Raw genomic sequence first — 24,107 nt, forward strand, 5'->3', positions numbered from 1 at the left:
TTTTAAGTCCTTTGGGTACAGACCAAGGAGAGGGATAGCTGGGTCAAATGGTGGTTCCATTCCCAATTTTCCAAGAAATCTCCATAATGCTTTCCATATTGGCTGCACCAATTTCCCACCAGCAGTGTATGAGTGTACCTTTTTCCCCACATCCTCGTCAACACTTATTGTTATTTGTATGCATAATAGCTGCCATTCTGACTGGAGTGAGATGAAATCTTAGAGTGGTTTTGATTTGCATTTCTCTAATTGTCAGTGATGATGAAGATTTTTTCATATATTTATTGATTGATTGTATATCAGGGAACAGACATTTCAGTGTCTGTTCAGGTCCTTGGCCCATTTACCGATTGGGTTATTAGTTTTTTTGGTGCTTAGCTTTTTGAGTTCTTTATATACCCTAGAGATTAGTGCTCTATCTGATGTGTGAGGGGTAAAGATTTGCTCCCAAGATATAGGCTCTCTATTCACCTCACAGATTGTTTCTTTTGCTGAGAAGAAATTTTTTAGCTTGAGTCCATCCCATTTACTGATTCTTGATTTTAATTCTTGCACCACAGGAGTCTTATTAAGGAAGTTGGAGCCTGATCCCACATGATGGAGATTAGGCCCAACCCTGTTTTTTATATTTTACTTTGAGAAAGGGTCTAAGTTGCCAAAGCTGGCCTTGAACTTATAATCCTCCTGTCTCAGTCTCACAAGTAGTTGTACATTTTTAATAACAATATACCCTAATGGCTAGGGTTGTAGCTCAGCAGTAGAGTGCTTGCCTAGCACATGCAAGGCCCTGGGTTCAATCCTCAGCACCACATAAAAATAAATAAATAAAAATAAAGGTATTGTGTCCAACTAAAATTAAAAAATAAATATTAAAAGAAAGAATATACCATAAAACAAAGCTCTTATGTTTTCAGAATACACCTAGTGTTCTTAGAAAAATATTAAAACTTGGGCTGGGGATGTGGCTCAAGTGGTAGCGCGCTCGCCTGGCATGCGGGGGGCACTGGGTCCGATCCTCAGCACCACATAAAAATAAAATAAAGATGTGTGTCCACCGAAAACTGAAAAATGAATATTAAAAAATTCTCTCTCTCCTCTCTCTCTTTAAAAAAAAAATGAAAAATATTAAAACCTACATACTTCTCTGTTAAATAATAAATCATAATGATAAATAAATAAATGTGACATCTAGGCATTCTCTGAGTGCTTTATAATAATAATAATAATAATAATAACGAAAACAACTTCTCAAAATACACTTATTTATAGAGTAATGGGTCAAAATGAGCAAGCAGAAAACAAACCTTGTATACTCTTCCATATCCACCTTTTCCTAAGATGGCAATTTCTTCAAATTCATTCAAGTAACGTGAAGTTTGTGCTTCAAAGGCTATTTCCCTGGATCTAAAAGTTAAATACAAAAACATAATCAATATTTTTGGTTTTATTTTTGGTACTGTGGATTGAACCCAGAGACACTTTACCACTGAACCATATTCCCAGTGCTTTTCTTAAATTTGAGACAGGTTCTCACTAAGTAGATGAGGCTGGTCTCCAACTTGCAACACTCTTGCCTCAGCCTACCAAATCATTAGGATTAAAAGTCTGCTCCCCATACAGTGGCCAAATATATAATCAATATTAAAACCTGAAACAATATGTTCTAGGACAGTTCATATTCACTGTATTATGTACAAATCTGCTGACTCATCTGTTACTAAACTGCAATCATCTATTACTAAACTGCAATATTTATAAAAATATGAACTAAAGTGGGGCTGGGGTTGTAGCTCAGTGGTAGAGCACTTGCATAGCACATGTGAGGCACTGGGTTCAATCCTCAGCCCCACATAAAATAAAAGTAAGTATCCATCTACAACTAAAATATATATATATAAAATGAAGTAAAATTTTTCATTCTTTATAAAGAAAACATTAGTTAAGCAAATCAACAATGTACTGAAAATAGCAAAGGGGTCATTAAACTAATTTCAAGTCCCTTACCAGTTATAAATTACCACCAATGTTTTACAACAAAAATCCTAAGGAAGGCTACTGGACAGTAGTTGATTAGGTAAACTCAGTAACAAATTTATTTAAATTACGATGCAGACCAGACATAGATTTTAAATATTTTGTAAACAGATGTTCCCTAAAAGAGATGGGGTATCAGTAAGGTGAATTAACAGTGGGGCTTAACAGAATCCACACTCAATGGGGACAAGAGTTGGAAGAGGAAAGAAATGAGAAAGCAAGTCCTGGAGCAGGACTAAGCGCTAACAACACAGTCTTAAATTGTCTTTAACTATCCTAGTGCAATGGAACACGCCTGTAATCCCAGCAGCCTAGGAAGCTGCAGCAGGAGGATGGAAAGTTCCAGGCTAGCTTCAGCAACTCAGTGAGGCCCTAGGCAACTTAGCAAGACTCTGTCTCAAAAAAAAAAAAAAAGAGTTGGGGATGTGGCTCAATGGTTAAGCACCCCTGGGTTCAATTCCAGGTTCCAAAAAGAAAAATTCATAAACTACCCTAACAACATTATTTTTTAACTCTCAAATTAATACTGATTTCTTTTGAATAGTTTAGTCTGTGCATAATCAAAGAAGTACTTAACACATACCTGATCTTCTGCATATAAGAATTATCCTCACAAGGATCCTGAAACAAAAAAAGTACTTTTAAAAAACCGTTTTGAAAAGTTTGAAATATGCAATCTTTCAAAATTCAATGTCACATTTATAGCCCCAAATACTCAAAACAATATTGAAAACAAAACCAAAAACAGCTTTTGGCGATGGGTGGGGATCAGAATACCAGAGATCAAATCCAATGATGCTTAACCACTGAGCCACATCCCCAGCCCTTTTTTATTACTTTTTTTATTTTGAGACCAGGGTCTCAGTAAATTGCTTAGGATCTCAACTAAATTGCTGAGGCTGGCTTTAAACTTGTGTCAGTCTCCCAAGCAGCTAGAATTACAGACAAGCGCCACTGTGGCTGGGGAAAAAAAAAAAACAGCATTTTTAATATAACCTAAGAGTTTACAATTGAAAATATTTCAAAGTTGAGAATATATTTACCAAGGAGCTTCATGAGCCAATGCTGACTTTGTTTTCAAGTATATATAAAAACTTATCACTTCCCACATCTCCAATGCTACCAGCCCATTCCACACCACCTTTGCCTGTATGACTGTACCTGCTTCCCTGTTTCTGCCTTTGACCCCCATTGGCATATTCTCAATATAGTAGTGGTGTGAATAGTTTAAATGTACAATAAAATGTGTATCAGCTGGGCGAGGTGGCACAAGCCTATAATCCCAGCAGCTAGGGAGGCCGAGACAGAATTGCAAGTTCAAAGCCAGCCTCAACAAGACCCTGTCTAAATAAAATACAAAATAGGGCTGGGGCTGGGGCTCATTGGTTGAATGCCCCTGAGTTCAATTCCCGGTACCAAAAAAAATAAATAAAAAATAAAATGTAAATCACATTATGTCACTCCTATGCTCAAAAAATTGCAATGTGTCCCATCTTATTCTGAGTAAAAACCAAGCACATTAAAATGGTCTCAAGGGCTGGGGATGTGGCTTAAGCGGTAGCACGCTCGTCTGGCATGCGTGCAGCCCGGGTTTGATCCTCAGCACCACATACAAACAAAGATGTTGTGTCCGCCAAAAACTAAAAAATAAATATTAAAAATTCTCTCTCTCTCTCTCTCTCTCTCTCTCAAAAAATATATATAAATAAATAAATAGCACGTGTGAGCCACTGGGTTCAATTCTCAGCACCACATATAAATGAATAAAATAAAGGTCCATCAATAACTTAAAAAAATATTTTTTTTAAAAAAATGGTCTCAAGGTCCTACTTCATCTGTCCCACTCCTTTCTTTCCCTGAATTTAGGGGTTCCCTCTAAATCTCCCCTTTGCTCACTCTACTCCAGCCATAGGGATGCCTCACAGTCCCTCACGTCCAGCCTCAGCACACTGCCACTTGCATACCCACCATGGGACCCTCCTACACTGTTCCTCTGCTTGGAATGATCTTCTTCTACATATCTGCATAGTTCATTCTCTCACCTTCAACTCTTGACTTTAACATTGTGTCAGTAAGGCGCCCTCCCTGGCCACCCTATGTGAAAGTTACACAGCCCCTCCCAACATCTCCAAAGCCCCTTCACTTCCTTATGTTTGTCTTTTATATTAACACCACCTAACATCTCATATATTTTTATATTTTTTCCTATTGTTTTCTGCCCTCTCATCCAAATATAATCTCCATGAGGGCAGGGATTTTGATCTACTTTGTTCAATGATTTTACCTCAGCACCTCAAAGAGTCTAACACATAATATTTCATAAATGTTGCTGAATAAGCAAAGTTTATATTTTAAAAAACCTGACATGTAATTAGAATTTCATAATGCTTTAAAACTTAGTTCTCTATTTTTTTCATACACAGAGCACACCCATTAGGGCTTACCTGGCGAACTCTCTCTTTGGCAGACCTCATTAAATGAGTAATAGCTCTGTTGTGATGTAGTCTCAATGAGCTAAACTCATCACTGCAGGTGAAAGAAGACAGCAGCCCCATTTTGATAAAGGTCTCACAAAGTACTATAAAAGAAGAACATGCAAAACGAAGATTTTGCATTAATAAAATGGCTTGAAGATTGATTCTCAAACAGGGGAGCAACAGGTACATTAACTGATCAAGAACACATTTGTAATTACTACCATCTTAAACTGTAGTCATTTGCTATTTTGTGTTGCCAAGTATGCTATGCTTACATGCCTAGTCATTGAAGTACTAAATTCCATTAAAAAGGTGGGGGGGTGGAGCAAGAAAAAAAATGCAAAATCTTCACACATTACATTTTGTTGATAGGCAATAAGATAATAGAGATAGGAGAAAAAAAAACATAAGGAGTAACAACAGAAGTGAGTATTAACTGTTTTTTTCTGTTACAGAACATCTTTTTTTTTTTTTTTTTTTTTTTAATATTTATTTATTTTTTTTTTTAGTTCTTGGTGGAGACAACATCTTTGTTTGTATGTGGTGCTGAGGATCGAACCCGGGCCGCACGCATGCCAGGCGAGCGCGCTACCGCTTGAGCCACATCCCCAGCCCCCTGTTACAGAACATCTTAAGCCAAAATGCAAAGAGCACAGTAAATGTATACATAGTCCAAATACCCGGCTCTTCAGAAAAAGAAGTTTCTACAGAGATGCCCTGGCTTTTACTCATGAAAAATACAGATATCATAGAGGATATTCTGTTCACACTCAAAACTCTCCACTGAAATCAAGTAACTGAATCACAGCAAAAATATTATTTAGGAACATTTATTCTATAGAATTGAGATGTTGCTTGATTCTAGAATCACAAAATTATTGTGGGGCAGATCGCTAAGAAAACATACCACATCCCAGTTTTGTCCAAATTTAAGTCTTTATCTAGTCAGCCAGCCAATGACTGGCCCCTGCAGGACCCATAACTGTCTCTGCAAGGAACAGCCCCGAGCCTGAACATTTTAGGATATTTATATATATAAGACAAAAACCACATTCAGGTTGATCAGCTGCAAGCAAGCAGGTACAGAAGCTGAATTGGGCAGTTAGCGGGACAATGCGTTGGGTACACTGGTATTTCCCATGGGACTTCCCAGGTTGGCATAGCAGCAAGCAAGCAGAAAGGACATGGGTCAAAATGACCCTAGTTCAGTACAAGTTAGAGAATAGTTACGAACATCTAGACAATCTCTGACAAGGTATACTGCCCAAGAAAAATAGAAACCAAAGAGAACAATTTTACATAAGAAAATTGCTATAAGAATTGCTATTTTGGGGCTGTGATTAAGGCTCATTGGTAGAGAGCTTGCCTTACATACATGAGGCACTGGGTTCAATTCTCAGCACCACATATAAATATGAACAAAATATAGGTCCATCAACAACTTAAAAAAAAAGTGCTATTTTGTGTTGCCAAGTACGCTGTGCTACGTAACTCTTAATGGGTACAGAGGTGGGGCTTTCCCATGGGAGAAGCATTTCTTACATGATATGTAATCTTAGGGTAAAATGGAGTTTGTTTGGTCATTGCCCATATAGCCTGACCCATAACAAAAATAAAGCCAACTAGAATCTTCTCTAAAAAATTAGAGTTTTTAAAGTTCAATAATCTAAAAATGCTGTATATAAGGAATTCAAAATTATCTTAAAATTAGGCTGGGGGCGTAGCTCAGTGAACAAGGCCCTGGATTCAGTTCCCACAATCACCAAAAAGAATAGTAAGATCTACAAATCTGCTTTAACTATAAGCAATGTTACTGCAGCAACATTATTATAACTTAACTTTCTATACCATGAATCTAATGCAATAAACCCTAGGTACCAGGGTTCTGGAACCTAAGAATCACCTCTTATGCCCCCCACATATGCCACTGCTTAGGATGTACAGTGTAAGATTTGCTTTTATTGAGAAAATAATGAATGTACACTATACAAATATTTTTACTACTTTTTATGTCCCATCAAGCTTACAAAAATGAGAACATCTTTAACTAAAATATATTAAGTTCTAAGACCACATAAATGTGTAAGTTTGAGAATTTCTAACACCAAACAAGACCTGGGAAGACCTTTTTAGTAGAAAAGAACCTCAGAATCTGTGACTGGAGATATTAAAGCAGCTACAATGGTCTCAAGTCAATAAACAACCAGCTGGGCGTGGTAGCCCATGCCTATAACGCATGCCTATAATTTCAGCTGCCCTAGAAGCTGAGGCAGGAACAGTGAAAGTTTGAGACCAGTCTAGGCATTTTAACAAGACCCTATCTCAAAATGAAAATTTAAAACGGCTGGGGATATAACTTACTGGTAGACGACCTCTGTGTTCAATCCCCAGTACTGCAAAATGGAAAAAAAAGTGCTGAACCAGAAACATCATCTATAATTCTATTCACTTTTTGGCTCAAGTTTCTCATACAAGTACCCTATGGTAGGAATAAAAAACATTTTCAACAACACAATATGCAGCTATTTTAGTTCTCTGGTCTGATCAAGAACTGGTTCAGAATGCATCCATGTGATTTTCTTTTAGCTGCATGTCAACCAAATCAAAACAGATCTTCAAAAATCATATGAATATCACATTATACTACAGATACCAAAGAATGCTCTTTTAGCTGAGAGCAGTGGCACACTCTTATTTCCAGCACCTCGGAAGGCTGAGGCAGGAGGATCGAAAGTTTGAGGCCAGCCTCGGCCACTTAGTGAGACCCCATCTAAAAATTTAAAAAATCAAAAGGGCTGAGGAGGTAGCTCAGTTTTAAAGCACCCCTGGGTTCAAGCCCCAGTACCCAAAAACAAAAAACAATAAAAGTCTTTTATTTATGCAATTACATGCAATTTTGGGGCCCTAGGAGTTACCCAAAGAAAATATGAATTTAAGGGATGTAAATTATTCACACTTAATATTGACCCAATTTTATACACCAGCTGTTTCTTGGACCCACATTAAACAATATAGTGTTTTCATAAGCTTTACTTAGCAAGATCAAGTTATTTTTACTTACATTTAAACACCTGTTTTGATCGAGGTATGTTTGGTTCATGCACATGACTCAAGTGTTCCAGCAAAGAAACAAGCAGTAGCTGGTTTGCAACTGCAAAAGGGAAAGTTGGCTGTTGTAGGGGTTCTTTTAACACCTGGAGTTCTGCTGGCACATCAGATTCTAAAAATTTTAAAGGAAAAAATTATTGGTAAACATGTCTCAAAATGAAAAAAAAAACAGCATACTCCAATTAATGAAATACAAATTATTTAACTGAAGAGAAATAAAAAACAAAAGAGTAGTCGTGCTAAGTTGGGTTAAGAAAAGCAGGCTTTGTGGAAGTGAGTTTCAAGTTGAATTTTATAAGAAGGAGGACCAGTAGCAAGATGTCATGAGGCAGATGGGAAACAGTTTTGGTAGCAATGATATGTACAATGGAAGGAAAAAAACAAAATGATTTTAAAGCAAATAAGCAAGCAAGTGTAGAATAGGATGGCCTCCATCCTCTGGGGAGCAGGCATAAAGAAAGAAGGCTGACAAAGGAGAGAAGGAAAGAAAGATGGAAACTACTGTGAACACATGATTGCATATGTACAGGTGTTGTACGTGCGTAATCTCTTCTTTTTTTGGTACTGGAAATTGAACCCAGGGGCACTTAACTACTGAGCCACATCCCCAGTCCTTTTTTATATTTTATGCAGAGACAAGGTCCCACTGATTCGCTTAGGGCCTTGCTAAATTGCTGAGGCTGGCTTTGAACTCGCAAACTTCCTGCCTTAGCCTTCCAAGTTGTGCGTCACTGCACCCAGCTTCTTCTAATTCTTAAAAAACAATATAAAGTGTTACCATCACCATTTTTTACAGACATTTTTTACAGATGAGGACACTGATCTAAGAGATTAAGGACTAGCAAATCAGGCAGGTTAGCCTGACTCCCAAGTTCACCCTCTCACCACTATGCAAGATCAAACAGACAGATGAGCTGGCACTTCAGTAGAAGGTCATACGTTCCCACTAATGGTTTATTTAATAAATTGTTGAACAGGTAAAAAACATAATAAAGGAAAAATACTTGAAGACACCATGATGGTGGTCTGGAAGGAGGCAGGAAGTAAAAAGGGAAGATGTGGATAAACTGAGTAAAGGAGGTAATTATAGAACCATTGAGAGCAGGATTTAAAACACTAGGAATGGGGAGAAAGAGGTATTAATGAGTGTGAAAACTTGTAAGAGGAGCTGTCAGAGGAAAGATGAGACACATCAATTCAATGCGTTGTGGACGCATTCAATTGGAAATATCCTGCAGGCAGATGACTATGTATCTTCTATACCTTCAAAAACTGGTACACACCTGTAATTCCAGTGACTTTGGGGGCTGAAGCAGAAGTATTGTGAGTTCAAAGCCAGCCCCAGCAACTTAGCAAGGCCCTAAGCGAATCAGAGAGACCCTGTCTCTACATAAAATATAAAACAGGGCTGGGGATGTGGCTCAGAGGTTAAGCGCCCCGGGTTCAATCCCTGGAACCAAAAAAAAAATAAATAAATAAATAAAATTGGCCCATTTCAAATATTCTGTTCCACTCTCCTGTATCAACCACTAAATGTCCTGGAAGAGCAGACATTTTCAAATCCAGTCTTTATTTATCAATTTCTTCTCTGATCTGTAGGTGGGGGGGACACACCTGCATGACCTTCTTGTAGCAGATGTGCTATTCATTTTAAATAAATACTTAGTTATTTGAGTATGGGAAAGAAAAAAAATGAAAAATGTGGCCACGCAAAAACTTCCTTATGTGAAGACATCTTAAAAAAAAAAAAAGCAAGAAACACTGTTGTATATCTTTATTTATTTATTTTCAGTGTCAGGGATGAAACCCAAGCCTTCATGAATGCCAAGCAGACACACTACCACTGAGCCACATCCCCAACCCATATAAAGACATCTTAAAATACAAATCACAAATTCAGACACAGTACTTATGTCTGTATTATGCATGACAAGAAAAGGAAATAAAACTTACATAGACGTCTCACAAGCTAATAAAAAGCACAATTAAAATTCTAACAGGTTTAATGTAACTGGTAATTAATGACATACATATTAAAATATCTAAGGCACTAGAGTCTGTTCATCACATTGGTAACTATTTAAAGCCTGAAATACTTGGTATTGCCAAGGGCACAGAAAAAGCAGGCATGGCTGGGTGTAGTGGCAAATGCCTGTAATCCCAGCCACTGTGGGGCCTGAGGCAAAAAAAATCACAAGTTTGAGGCCAAGCCTGGGCAACTTACCAAGACACTGTTTCAAAATAAAATAAAAAGGGATAGGGAGGAGTTAGCTCAGTGGTGGAGTGCCTGCATAGCATGAGCAAGGCCCTACGTTCAATCTCCAGGGCAAAAAAAAGAGGAGGAAAGAAAAGCAGGTATGTTCAAACACAAGAGATACGAAAGTGTTTACAACATTTGACAATACAACTGTAGAACTTGAAAAGTGCAAACCTTTGATCTATCAAAGCACAACAAATATGCATACAAGACATTCAGTAAGATACTGTTTAGAATACTGAAAATTTTTTAAAAATTAAATGTATACAAAACAACACTACTATGCAGCAGTTAGAAATGGTAGTGTATAGAAAGATAATCATAAGGTTTATTATCAAGTCAAAGAAGCAAGCTATAAAACAATTAATACTAAGAAAACAACAATTAATACTAATGAAGGTAACATGAGACAGTTTTATATGTGGGAGTATATGCCAACATAACCTTCCCTATCATCACTGTATCAAAAATCTTAAACATACAAAATAGTAGATTGGCAGCCATTATGAAGTCAAACAACAATAAGTGCTGACGAGGATGTGGGGAAAAGGGTACACTTGTACATTGCTGGTGGGACTGCAAATTGGTGCGGCCAATTTGGAAAGCAGTATGGAGATTCCTGGGAAAGCTGGGAATGGAACCACCATTTGACCCAGCAATCACCCTTCTCGGACTATTCCCTGAGGACCTTAAAAGAGCATACTATAGGGATACTGCCACATCAATGATCATAGGAGCACAATTCACAATAGCTAGACTGTGGAACCAACCTAGATGCCCTTCAATAGATGAATGGATAAAAAAAAAAGTGGTATTTATACACAATGGAGTATTATGCAGCACTAAAAATGACAAAATCACGGAATCTACAGGGAAACGGATGGCATTAGAGCAGATTATGCTAAGTGAAGCTAGCCAATCCTTAAAAAACAAATGCCAAATGTCTTCTTTGATATAAGGAGAGCAACTAAGAACAGAGCAGGGAGGAAGAGCATGAGGAAAAGATTAACATTAAACAGAGGAGTGGTGGGAGGGAAAGGGAGAGAGAAGGGAAATTGTATGGAAATGGAAGGAGACCCTCATTGTTACACAAAATTACATATAAGAGGTTGTGAGGGGAAGGGGGGGGGAACAAGGGAGAGAATTGAACAACAGTAGATGGGGTAGAGAGGGAAGATGGGAGAGGAGAGGAGGGGGGATAGTAGGGGATAGGAAAGGTAGCAGAATACAACTGTCACTAATATGGCATTATGTAAAAATGTGGATGTATAACCGATGTGATTCTGCAATTTGTATTTGGGGTAAAAATGGGAGTTCATAACCCACTTGAATCAAATGTATGAAAGATGATATGTCATGAGCTTTGTAATGTTTTGAACAACCAATAAAAATAAAACATACAGGGCTGGGGATGTGGCTCAAGCGGTAGCACGCTCGCCTGGCATGCGTGCGGCCCAGGTTCGATCCTCAGCACCACATACAAACAAAGATGTTGTGTCCACCAAAAACTAAGAAATAAATATTTAAAAAAAAACATACAAAAAAGTAAAAAGAAAAAAGGGGAAAAAACTAACCACGTTACTTCTTTGATCCAACAATCCTACTTCTATGGATTTATTCTGAAGAAATAATCAGACAGTACAAATATATGACAACAAATCCCACCACTATGTATGACTATAACACATCAATAAAAAATAAATTTTAAGGGCTGGGGATATAGCTCTGTGGTAGACTGCTTGCCTCACATGCACAAGGCCCTGGGTTCAATCCTCAGCACCACAAAATAATAATAATATTAATAATAATAATAATAATTTTTAAAAGAATAATAATGACAAAGATTTATGTATGTATACAGGTACACAGAGTATGTATGTATATAAGCATCCAACAGTATTATTTCTATCATTTTTATACATTATTTCTAACGATAAAAAAGACAAATCTTTTTCAACAATAGAGCACAAAACTAAATTAACAATAGTATGAATGTTACACAGTCTTATTTGTAAAAGAGCAAAAATAAATGACACTACAAATGGTATACCATCTAGTTTTGTTTCATTAACAGTATTGGTGATTGAACCCAGGGTCTCATACAGGGTCTCTACCACTGAGCTACACCTCCAACCCTTTTTATCTTTTATTTTAAGACAAGGTCTTACCATATTAGTAGGGTTGACCTCAAAGATGCAATCGCCCTGCCTCAGTCTCCCAGTGGTAGAGACTACAAGGCACACACCACCATGCCTCCTTGATCAAAAATCTAAAATGCATTTACTTTATAGTTAAATAAATACACAAAAATTTTGAAAGCTGGAAAAAACAAAACAGACTAAATTTCTGTCCCCTTGTTTTTAATGATATAGCTACAGATTTTGTAAAAGAAATTAAATTCTATTATAATGCTGTTTTATAGTCTGACTGTTCCAAATATATCACATAGTATGGAGGACAGTGACTGGCATACAGCTCTCAATAAATACCTGCAAATAAATATATCAAATTGTTTCTCTTTCTTCCTTTTATTTATTTATTTAGTTAGTTATTTGTTTGTTTTCTTTATTTCTCTTTTTTTTTTTTTTTTGCAGAGCTAGAGATCAAAACCTGGGCTTCTCCCATGCCAAGCAAAAGTTCTACCACTAAGCTATACTCCCAGCCCAAAACATCAAATTGTTCACAGTGAGTATTCCTCTGGAATGTGAGTATAGGCAATTACCCTCCCCAACCCCTTTTTTCCTTTATACTTTTAAATCTTTGTGAATGTATTTCAACAAAATTAGATGGAAATCATCAATCCATTCCTGTTACCTTTCTTGGACAAACATTTTAAAATGTGAAATCATTAATAAAAACTGTCTTTAGCTACACCAAAATGTAAACCATAGCCTCTGGATGATGAGATTATGGTTTTTAATCTTCATGCCTTTCTATATTCTAAACATTCTGTTAATGTAAAAACTTCTCCCTGACCCCCATACTGGGGATTGAACCCAGGGGCACTTTACCCCTGAGCTACATTCCCAGGCCTTTTTAATTTTTTATTTTGAGACAGGATCTCACAGAGTTGCCAAACTGGCTTCAAACTTTTGATCCTCCTGCCTCTGCCTCCTGAATACCTGAAATTACAGTGCTGTGCCACCATGCCTGGTAAAATTTTTAAAAATATGTACGCTTAAGGGGATTGAACTCAGGGGCACCTCAACATTGAGCCAGAAGTGTTGTCTCCTTCTTTATACTCTTAGTTTTTCCCATTTTATACATTGGCTAGAAGTGTTGTCTCCTTCTTTATACTCTTAGTTTTTCCCATTTTATACAATGAGAAAATTCTATCTTATTTACTTATCTACCTTTTTAACATCTGGGGATCAAACCCAGAGCTATGAGTATGCCAGGCAAGCAGTCTGACAATGAGCTATATCCCCAGCCCAGAAATTCTACTTTTTAATATAAAGAAGTAAAAGAGAAAAGTTGGTCATTTTTCAAATGAGCTTTTAATAATTCAAGAAAATGGACAACATTTAAAAGACCAGAGGAAAGATATTCAAATGAGTAAAATGGAAAAGAAAGGCTGAAGCTGAAAGATTCCCATTTCACAGTACTGGTCATGAGTAGAAGAGAAAAAGGAAAATAGCAAAGAGGTAAAGTTCTCATAAAATGGTAAGAAATAAGACACAGATACTAGGGCTGGGGTTGTGGCTCAACGGTGGAGTGCTCGCCTCACACATGGGAGAACCCTGGGTTTGATCCTCAGCACCACATACAAAAATAAACAAGTGAAATAAAGGTGTTGTGTCCAACTACAACAAAAAAATAAAATTAATAAAATTTTAAAAATAAAAAGATAGACACTAGATGAATTCGAGATCTAGACTTCTGCCAAGCAGGATGGGAGTATACAAACAGGAAAGGGATCATCTAATTTAATCTCCCCAGGAGAAGAGAAAGACAAGCCCAGAAGATAAACCTGTAATAATTTTTTCTTTTTTCAGTTGTAGATGGAAACAATATCTTTATTTTATTTATTTATTTTTATGCAGTGCTGAGAATTGAACACAGTGCCTCACACATGCTAGGCAAGCACTCCACCATTGAGCTACAATCCCAGCCTCCCTGACATAACATTTCTTAAAAACTGTCAGATGAAGAGAATGAATGAAACCATGGGCTTACTGCTGGCCCTCTTTATTGAACCTAGGGCCTCCTGCATGCCAGGCAAGTGCTCTACCACTAAGATATATCCCCAACTCTTTTCATTTTATTTTTGAGACAAGGTCTTGCTAAGTTACCCAAGCTGACCTCAAACTTGTGATCCTTCTGCCTGAGCATCTTGAGTAACTGGGATTACAGATGTGTGCCACTGTGCCTTGCTCCTGGTATTCCTTATGCTCACAAAAAGAAAACCTACAGTAATTTTATCAAAGGCAGATGTTGGTTTTAAAAGAGTTCCTACAATTAACTGCTAAAGTTATACCTAGATTTTGAATTTTCTGACTCAATCATTAACTGGAAGTGACCTCTTCAAATCCTACTAGAGCATTTGGGAAGTTAGAATAATCTGTTTTACATCTACTGAAAATGAAATTACATTCTTCACAGGCCTCACTTTTCATATAAAAAACAAACTGCATCTAGACAGTCTAGGCCTCTTGAGACAAGATCTTGCTAAGCTACCCAAGGTGGCCTCAAACTTGTGATCCTTCTGCCAGAGCATCTTTTTTTTTTTTTTTAAAGGGAATTTTTTTTTTTTTAGAGAGAGAGAGAGAGAGAGAGAATTTTAATATTTATTTTTTAGTTATCGGCAGACACAACATCTTTATTTGTATGTGGTGCTGAGGATCGAACCCGGGCCACACGCATGCCAGGCGAGCGGCTACCACTTGAGCCACATCCCCAGCCCCTGCCAGAGCATCTTGAGTAATTGGGATTACAGATGTGTGCCACTGTGCCTAGCTCCTGGTATTCCTTATGCTCACAAAAAGAAAACCTACAGTAATTTTATCAAAGGCAGATGTTGGTTTTAAAGAGCACAAGAGAGAAGAAAAATTTTTAAAGTTTATCTAAGATCACTCCCTTCCAAAGTAATCTTTGGTTTGCAGAAACGCTTATCACAGAAAGAAACTTGCATGTTTACAGCTGGGGCTCACCCTATGACATAACATGTTCCACAGTATTGAGCTGCTGTTAATATACCACCTAATGTGAGGGGGGAAAAAATCTATGTATCTATTAAAAAACTGTTATCTTACAAATTTCCTCTGTAAAACTCTACCTAAATTACCACCACGGTCTGGTTTTTTTTGTTTTGTTTTGTTTTTTGTTTTTTTTTTATTGTGGTAAAGCATTACAGGCAGTATTAGGAATGAAAATCCAAGGACTTTTCCAAAACCTTTTCAACTCAATTTGCACTTTTAAATCCACTGCAACAAAGTAATATTTATTCCATGCTTCAACTGAATGTGTATTCTCTGTAGTCATTTTATTAGGAATACTGTATAGTTAAAACTTCTTTGAGTCCTTGTCCGTTTTGGTGCTGGGGATTGAACTCAGGGTCTCATTTATGCTTAAACACCAGCTGTATCACTGAAGCTTTCAGCCCCAGCTCCAATGTTTTCATTCTTGATACCACATTTAATTTTTAAAATTGTCCAAAAAAACTGGCAGCAACTAACAACCCTGCCAGTGCAACTAACAACCCTGCATTTTCAGTAAAATAGTAGAGTCCTTGTTTTAGGACCTCTCATTTTATACTAGTTGACTTAAGTAACGGCCATCTAATAACCAAAAGCCTCAAGAAAACGGGCATCTCCACTGCCTCACTGTGAGAAATCATCATTCTATTAGTGATGCAAAACTACAAGCTACAAATTGCTTCTCCTAGCCCAAACTGTTCTGCATATAGAGCCTGCAGAACAACGACTGACCAAACCACACAGCGTAAGAGCTGGAAAGTGGCCACCTGAAAGTCCTGAGCCATCCAACAGCCTCAGTCCGCAAAAAGGAAACCAAGGAGCAGAAATGTAAACAAACACGCAGATCGGAGAAGCTTTTTCAATAAATATTTACCTTACCCGGACTGCCCGCACGCCACCCCGGGTGCAGCCCGGAGGCAACTGAACTAACCCAGGTACTGAAACGACCACTGCCTACGCCAAACTGCACTGAACCGCGGATGGTCAGGGGTCAGCCAGACGGCGCGCGGCAGCGGGTTCACTCACCATCATACTTGGGATCCGAGCCCTCGGCCGGAAAGTCGATAGCGGGCGGCGAGGCTATAGCTCCCGCCCGGGCGCCCTCGGCTTCGTCCTCGCGAGCACCAGAGCCGCCCCCCAGCATCTCCAGCAGCGCGCGGGCCTCAGCCCCGCCCGCAGGCTTGCCCAAAGCCACTTATGCTCGCCACCAGCAGCGATCAACGCCGACCCGGAAGTAGCGCCTCGCTGGGCGGAAGCCCCGCCCCTGCCTCCCTGGCACCGCCGGAGGCGCGGACTCAGTGCAGACTCCGCCCCCTCCCACGTCCTGGCGAGTGCTCCCTATTGGGTTATCCTAGGGCCTCACTGGTTCTGGGTGCATGGTTGCACTGGGTGTGTGGGTGTGCTGCTGCCAGTCTTCCCTACCGGAAGACTTGAGTCTGTGCAGACGAGTTTTAACCCATCTCACCCCAAGAGTCAGGCGTCAGTGTAAAAATTATTTGTCTGAAAGACTAATTAGAAATATTTAATTTTTGTGGGTACAATGCTGAATTTTTTGGGGGTGGACACAATATCCTTATATTTATGAGGTGCTGAGAATCACACCCAGTGCCTTATGCGTGCTGGGCGAGCACTCTATACCATTGAGCCACATCCCCAGCCCCCTGGATTTATTTTTGTAAACAGTTAAGCCACAATAAAATAGGAAATGCCAACTTGATTCCAGAGTGAATTTAACCTTACAGAAATAACGCTGGTTTGGGGACTGCATTTACAATTGAAATGTTTTCAAAACCTGAATACTTCTTCCCATGTGACCTCCAGGCCACCCTGGATCTACTGTTTTGAAACCTTCAGGTTCAAAACCCATCATCCCCCATCTGCAGCTGACCCTGGTGACTCAGTCCCTAACACAATGCTTTTGAAAATAATCCATAAGGAGATCTTGGATTACTCCTTGGATTAGATAAATACAGTTGTGATAGTCTTTACAACTTGAGACCTTGAACTCAATGCGATGTAGAAAACTGGTAATGTTGAATTTTTTTGTTGGTATGTGGTGCTGAGGATCGAACCCGGTTCGCACGCATGCCAGGCGAGCGCGCTACCGCTTGAGCCACATCCCCAGCCCCCTTATGTTGAATTTTTTTATTTGAACAATACATTCCATATAGAGTCATACTGGATGTGTTTAGCCTGATCAAGACAGTTAAGGATACAGTTCTCTAAAACTTCCCATGCCTTGCTAATGTTCTGGGAGAATACTGCCTTTTTGGAGAGTGCTTTAACTATATGTAGCCACAATTTAAGAAAGCAAATACCCCTATAATCCCAAGGACTCAGAAGGCTGAGGCAGGGGGATCTCAAATTTGAGGCCAGGCTCAGCAATTTAGGGAGACCCTATCTCAAATAAAAAGGACTAAGTATGTGGCTGCATGGTAAAGCTCCCCTGGGTTCAATCTTTGGTACCAAAACATTTTAATTAATCACTTTAAGAAAAAAAATATCTTTGACTCAACAGTTACACTTTCAACCCGGAGACAGTTCCAAATGTTTGTAGTCCCAGCAAGAAAGACTGAGACAGGAAGATGCCAAACTCAGCAAGTTAGCAAGACCCTCAGCAATTTAGCAAGGAAATGTGGCTCAGTGGTAGAGTGCCACTGGGTTCAATCCCTTGTATCAAAAAGAAAAAAAAAAAAAAACAGGTACACTTTTAGGAATTTATTCTAAGTAAAAGGTTAAGAATGAAGAAAAAAAAAAAGAGAGAGAGAGCTGGGCATGGTGATGCACATCTGTAATCACAGCCACTCTAGAGGCTGAGGCAAGAGGGTCACAATTCAAAACCAGCCTCAGCAATTTAACAAGGCCCCAGAGAACTTTGGGAGACCCTGTATTGAAGATGATGATGATGATGATGATAAAAGCCTGGGGATGTGGCTCAGTGGTAAAGTGCCCTGGGTTTGATTCTCAGTACCAAAAAAATTTTTGTAATCCCAGCAACTCAGAAGGCTGAGGCAGGAGGTTCGAAAGTTCAAAGCCAGGCCCAGGAAAAAGGAGGCACTAAGCAACTCAGTGAGACCCTGTCTGTAAATAAAAATACAAAATGGGTTGGGGATGTGGCTCAATGGTCAAGTTCAATCACTTGTTTACTCCCACAAAAAAAGTTACTGGGTGATTTCCAACTCTGGGGCCCCTTCTTTTCAGAAAAGTCTCTGTATCTCTGTTGTCTTTGCAATAAAACTACTTTGAGAGAGAGAGAGAGAGAGAGAGAGAGAGAGTAATTGAAGAGAGTGTGTTATTGGGCCAGGTGCACTAGCACACACCTGTAATCCCAGCAACTCAGGGAGCTGAGGCAAGAGGATACCAAGTTCGAAGCCAGCCTCAGCAATTTAGCAAGACTGTCTCAAAATAAAAAAATAAAAAGTATTGGGGGACACTGGGTTTGTGGCTCAGAGGTAGAGTGCTCACCTAGCATGCGTGAGGCACCGGGTTTGATCCTCAGCACCACATAAAAAATAAAGTAAAATAAAGATATTTTTCCACCTATAACTAAAAAATAAATATTGAAAAAAATAAAAAGGATTGGGATATAGTTCAGTAATTAAGCAATAAAAAGTAAAAAGGACTGGGAATGTAGCGCCCAATGTTCAAAACTCAGTGCAAAGATGCAAAAGTTTGGGGGACTAGTGATGTAACTCAGTGGTTGAGTGCTTGCCTAGCATGTGCAAGGCCCAGGTTTTAATCCTTTTTAATCCTCAGTGGGGGTAGGGATTTGAGATCCTCTAGGGAGCTGAGGTAGGAGGATTGAAATTCAGGGCCAACAAGTCCCTGTCTCAGAGTAAAATCTACAAATGAAGGGAATATAATTCAGTGATAGAGCACCCCTGGGTTCAATAACTTGTATCATAAATAAATAAATAAATATATAAATGTATTGGGGCTGAGAATATAGCTCAGTGGTAGAGCACTTGCCTTAAGCATGTACAAGGCCCTGGGTTTGGTCCCCAGCACTACAAAATAAGAATGAAAAACTTAATCATAACACTGGTTATAATACTAAAGATAATATGTTTGGCTAACTAACTTAGGAACACACTCTATATGCATTAAAAATGTCAGTAAGGGGCCTGGTGTGTAGCTCAGTGGTAGCTCTGTGTAAAGTTCTGTGTTCCATCCCCAGCATTGCAGCACAACAACAAAAATATTGTTTGTGTCCCTCTTATTTTAAATTCTGAAAAAAAAAAAAAACTGTTTATGTGCAACATCTGGTTCTCACTGCTTTTCTGCCATCACTGGAAATGCCTAGTAATATTGATGTTAGGGGGAAAAAGCTACTCATTCAGGTGGATATATATAAATGGAGTAAAGTAGAAGATACTCTGTAATTTATACTAAAAACTGTTATTTGTTTGTTTGTTTGTTCATTCATTTATTTTGGGGGACAGAGGATTGAACCCAGGAGCACTCTACCACTGAGCCACATCCCCAGCTCTTTTTTGAGACAGGGTCTTGCTAAGTTGCCCAGGCTAACCTTGAACTTGAGATCTTTCTCTCTCAGCCTTGCAATTCCCTGGAATTACAGGCATGCATCACCATGCTGGGACTTGAAATGTTTTAAATAGATTTCCTTTCATGGCATGGTGTTGCAGGCCTATAATCCCAGAGGCTAAGGAGACTGAGGCAGGAGGATTACCAGTTCCAGGCCAGCCTCAGCAATTTTAGTAAGGCTCTAAGCAACTTAGTGAGACCCTGTCTTAAAATAAAATTAAAAAGGCTGGGGAATATAGCTCTGTGGTAAGATACCTCTGGACTCCCCAGTATTATTACCACTATTACTACTACTACTACTACTACTAATAATAATAATAATAATAATAATAATAATAATGTAATATTATTATTTTCCCTTTCACCTATATATAGGAGCATATCCAAAGTAAATAATCAAGTTGGGCACAATGGCACAGACTCTAATCTCAAGGATTTGGGAGGTTGAGGCAGGAAGATCACAAGTTTATCCAAATCCTATCTCAAAATAAAAAATAGAAAAAGACTAGGGGTGTAACTCAGTGATAAAGTGCCCCTGGTTTCCATCCACAATAAGAAATAAAATAAAAAATCAGAGTATCATATAAAAATAAATCTGTAAATTCATCTGCCAGGCCTGGTAGGGCACACCCAGCAACTGCAGAGACTGAGGCAGAAAGATCACAAGTTCAAGGCCAGCTTTGACAATTTGGTGAGACACTCAGCAACTTAGTGAGACCTTGACTCAAAATAAAAAAATGGAAAGGGACTGGGGATGTAACTCAGTGGTAAAGTGCCTCTGGATTCAATCCACAGTACCAATGTGGGAGGTAGGGGAGAAGAGCAATGAAATAAAGCCAAATTGCAAATAGAAGAGTAATTGCCATATATCTATGCTGTGAAACTTTATGTGGTCATTAGAAAACTTGAAAAGGAAGCACATTCTTTTCTTGCCTTCCATGACATCATATTCTTCTGGTTTTCCTCTTTTTTACTGGTCCTTCATTGGGAACCCTTACTAAAATCTCCTTTTCCAAATGTGTAATTCTGTAGGACTCTTGTTATCTCTGTCCAAGAGATAACCAGGGGCTTTACTAAGAATACCACCTACAAGCTAACAACCCTCAAATGTATGTCTGCATCACAGATGTATCCTCTTGGATGCCTCAAGAGTATCTCAAATTCCTAAAAAGTTTTTTTTTTTTTTTTTTTTTTTTTAAACGGGGATTGAACCCAGGGGCATTTAACCACTGAGCCACATCCTGGTTCTTTTCATTTTTTATTTTGAGACAGGGTCTCACTAAGTTGCCCAGGCTGGCTTTGAGCTTCAGTTCTCCTGCCTAAGCCTCCAGAGTTGCTGGGATTACAGGTGTGTACCACAATGCTCCGCTATAAAAAGATTCTTTATTTTCCTTCTAAAAATTGTTTTTCATTATCCTTCTTCATCCAAGTAAATTGCATATAATCCATCCATTTTTCCAAGCCTAAAACCTGGCAGCCAATCTTTATACTATATCCAGAAATACTTGGCTGTCTACAAATTAATTTGTTAAAAAAAAAAAAAGAAAGAAATATAAGAAGCTGAGGAATGAGGCTCAGTAGTAAGAGTGTTCACCTGGCATGCATGAAGCTTTGGGTTTCTCTCCCCAGCATCAAAAAAAAAAAAAAAAAAAAAAAAAAAGAAAGAAAGAAAGAAAAAGAAGGAAAGAAAGAAGGAAAAGAAACATAATACAGCATAGAAATCTGCAATATTAAACATAAAGGTAACTGAAGAGGAACCCCAAATAGCCAGTAAACATAGCAAAAGATGCATAAATTTCACTAGTTACAAGTAAATGCAAAATAAAAAATGAAATATTACATTTGCAAAATTAAAGTTTCTAATACCAAGTGTTGGTCAGCATGTGGAAAAAGAAGATTATACGTTGCTAAAGAGCTATTTATTCCTTTATTTTGGTGTCAGGGATTAAACTCAAAGGTACTTAACCACTTAGCCACATCCCCAGACATTTTTACTTTTTATTTTGAGGCAGAGTCTTGCTAAGTTGCTTAGGGCCTCTCTAAATTGCTGAGGATGGTCTTGAATTTGAGATCCTTCTGAGTCCCTGGGATTACAGGTGTGTACCACCATACCCAACTAAAGAGAAATTTAGTGATATTGAATGCGGGGAGTCAGCTTTTACTCCACAGCCAGCCCATTCCAACAAGAGGAACTCCATTCCCACCGCCCTTGCGGGACCTAGGTGGGAATTGAATAAAGTCAAACAGTTGACAAAGGTCTCCTCCCTGACCTACCTCTACTGGGGATGAACTCTCTTCTCACTTAGGCCCTGATTTGGGGTGGTTCCATGTTCATCTCTACATTGTCCAATTTTAGCAAGAATCCTGAATAGGATGCAGTGTCACACCACTATAGTCCCAGCTACTTGGGAATCTGAGGCAGGAGGATCTCTTGAGCCCAGGAATTTGAAGCCAGCCTAGGAAAAACAGCAAGACCCTGTCTGAAGAAAGAAAATAAGAATCCTTATGAGTCACTATAGCCATAATCCCCTATCCTTCATATCTGATCAACCTTTATATTTAATCAGATTTTCCTCCTCTTCTACCATTCCCAAGGTGATGCCTAATCACACTCGCCTGCCTTCACACAGAATCCTATTAGGTCAGTTTGGCCAGAATTTCCCCCCTAACCCTGAGTTTCCCCTTAGTAATTTTTCATTCACTGGCACATTCAGTTACACATTCCCATCTTCCCTTGTTGTCTTCAGAGTCAAATCTGACCTCCTCTCCTACAAATGCCTTTCAATAAAATTGTCCTTACCATCTTGAACAAGTGACATGAATAATTTTTTTTCTTTTATCATGTACATACCCAAGATCCAGAATCCCCCTGTGGGTTCCCTTTGGATGCCCCTATATATGTGCCCAAGGATATGTATATATGTTTGTTGCAACATTATTTGTAAAAACAAATTTGGAAATGCCCTAATCCAACAGAGAAATGGACAAATAAAAGTATGTGAACAAATTTTATAGAACAGTTAGAGCCACCATATATCATCAGGGGCATTGAATCAACACAGAGAAGCCAGGCATGATAGTGCACACCTGTAATCTCAGCCTCAAGTTTAAGTACAGCCTCAGCAATTTAGCAAGGCCCTGTCTCAAAATTTAAAAATAACAGGGGCTGTGCAGTGGTGAAGTGCCCCTGGGTTAGATCCCCAGTACAAAAAAAAAAAAAATAGTAAAAACACTAAATTACAGAAAGCAATAATAGGTATTATTATTATTATTATTATTATTATTATTATTATTATTATTTGTGTGTCTGTCTGTGTGTGTGTGTGTGTGTGTGTGTGTGTGTGTGTGTGTGTGTGGTGTGTGCCCAGGGCCTTGTGCATGAAAGGCAACACTTTTACCAACTGGGCTATACTCCCAGCCCCAGAAGACAATAATAGTAAGAATAATTGCTTATGAGAATACACAAGTAAAGAAAATTTATTGAATACATTGCCCAAGGTCACACAATCTGTAGACAGTGCAGTCAGAATTTTTTCTCAATACACCTCTCATTGTTATTTATACTTTTTATAATACCTTTTTTGTTGTGGTGATGCTGCTGCTGGGGATTGAACCCAGGGTCTCATTCATGCTAAGCAAACACTCTACCACTGAGCCACATCCCCAGTCCCTATAATAACTTTTTTATTGAGTTTTATTTTGGCTCAGACATTCTTAACTAGGCATAGCAACATCTTTATTTTGAATATCTTTATTCTTGTGTGGTGCTGAGGATTTAACCTAATACCTCACATGTGTGAGGCAAGCGCTCTATCACTGAGCCACAATCACAGACCCCATAATAGCTTTTTTTTTTTAAAAAAAAAGTGTGAGCCAAAATAAATAGTTGTAGATGGACACAATAACCTTATTTATTTATTTTTATGTGGTGCTGAGATTCGAACTCAGTCCCTCAGGCATGCAGAGCAAGTGTTCTACCACTGAGCTATAGCCCCAGATCTCTATAATAGTTTTTAAGGTAAAATTTATATAACATAAAATTCTCCTTTTTTCCTGGCAGTACTGGGGATGAAACCCCGGGACACTTTACCACTGAGCTACATCTCCAATCCTTTATAATTTTTGAAACAAGGTCTTTTTAAGCTGCTCAGGCTGTTCTTGAACTTGGCGATTCTCCTGCCTCAGCCTCCTGAGTTGCTGGGATTACAAGTGTGCACCACCACACCTGGCTTAAAATTAACTCTTTTAAATGTAGAATTCAGTAGATTTTAGCATATTCAGAGAATTGTGAAACTGTCACTATCTAAGTTTAAACACTTTCATCACCTCAAAAAAAGATTCCTGGCAGGCAGAATTGAAATCCAAGCAGTTTGGCTCCAAATTCAATCTCAGAAAGTATAGTATGATGCCATGTATATAAAACATTTTACACATGCTAAAAGTGCACATTATTTAAGGACACAGCCATTTGTAGTAAAAAATATTAACATG

The 24,107-nt window shown here is 38.6% G+C and overlaps 1 protein-coding gene across 2 annotated transcripts in view; it reads right to left on the reverse strand.

Moving 5' to 3' along the window:
* The window catches only part of Eif2ak1 (eukaryotic translation initiation factor 2 alpha kinase 1), a 40,088-nt gene extending 23,779 nt beyond the window's left edge, over positions 1-16,309 (reverse strand). The window contains exons 1-5 of one of the 2 annotated variants that reach the window (XM_026404174.2): positions 16,098-16,309; positions 7,573-7,731; positions 4,479-4,612; positions 2,618-2,655; positions 1,305-1,404 (exon numbers count right to left, since the gene is read on the reverse strand). In XM_026404174.2, coding sequence (XP_026259959.1) covers positions 1,305-1,404; positions 2,618-2,655; positions 4,479-4,612; positions 7,573-7,731; positions 16,098-16,215 — 549 coding nt within the window. In that variant the 5' untranslated portion in view covers positions 16,216-16,309. Of the gene's footprint in view, positions 1-1,304; positions 1,405-2,617; positions 2,656-4,478; positions 4,613-6,872; positions 6,905-7,572; positions 7,732-16,097 lie in introns of those variants that run through there. The other variant, XM_026404175.2, reaches the window with a different exon arrangement.
* Positions 16,310-24,107: the final 7,798 nt, after the last annotated feature.

This window comes from Urocitellus parryii, chromosome 9, assembly GCF_045843805.1.
Source record: "Urocitellus parryii isolate mUroPar1 chromosome 9, mUroPar1.hap1, whole genome shotgun sequence".
NCBI classification, from domain to species: Eukaryota; Metazoa; Chordata; class Mammalia; order Rodentia; family Sciuridae; genus Urocitellus; species Urocitellus parryii.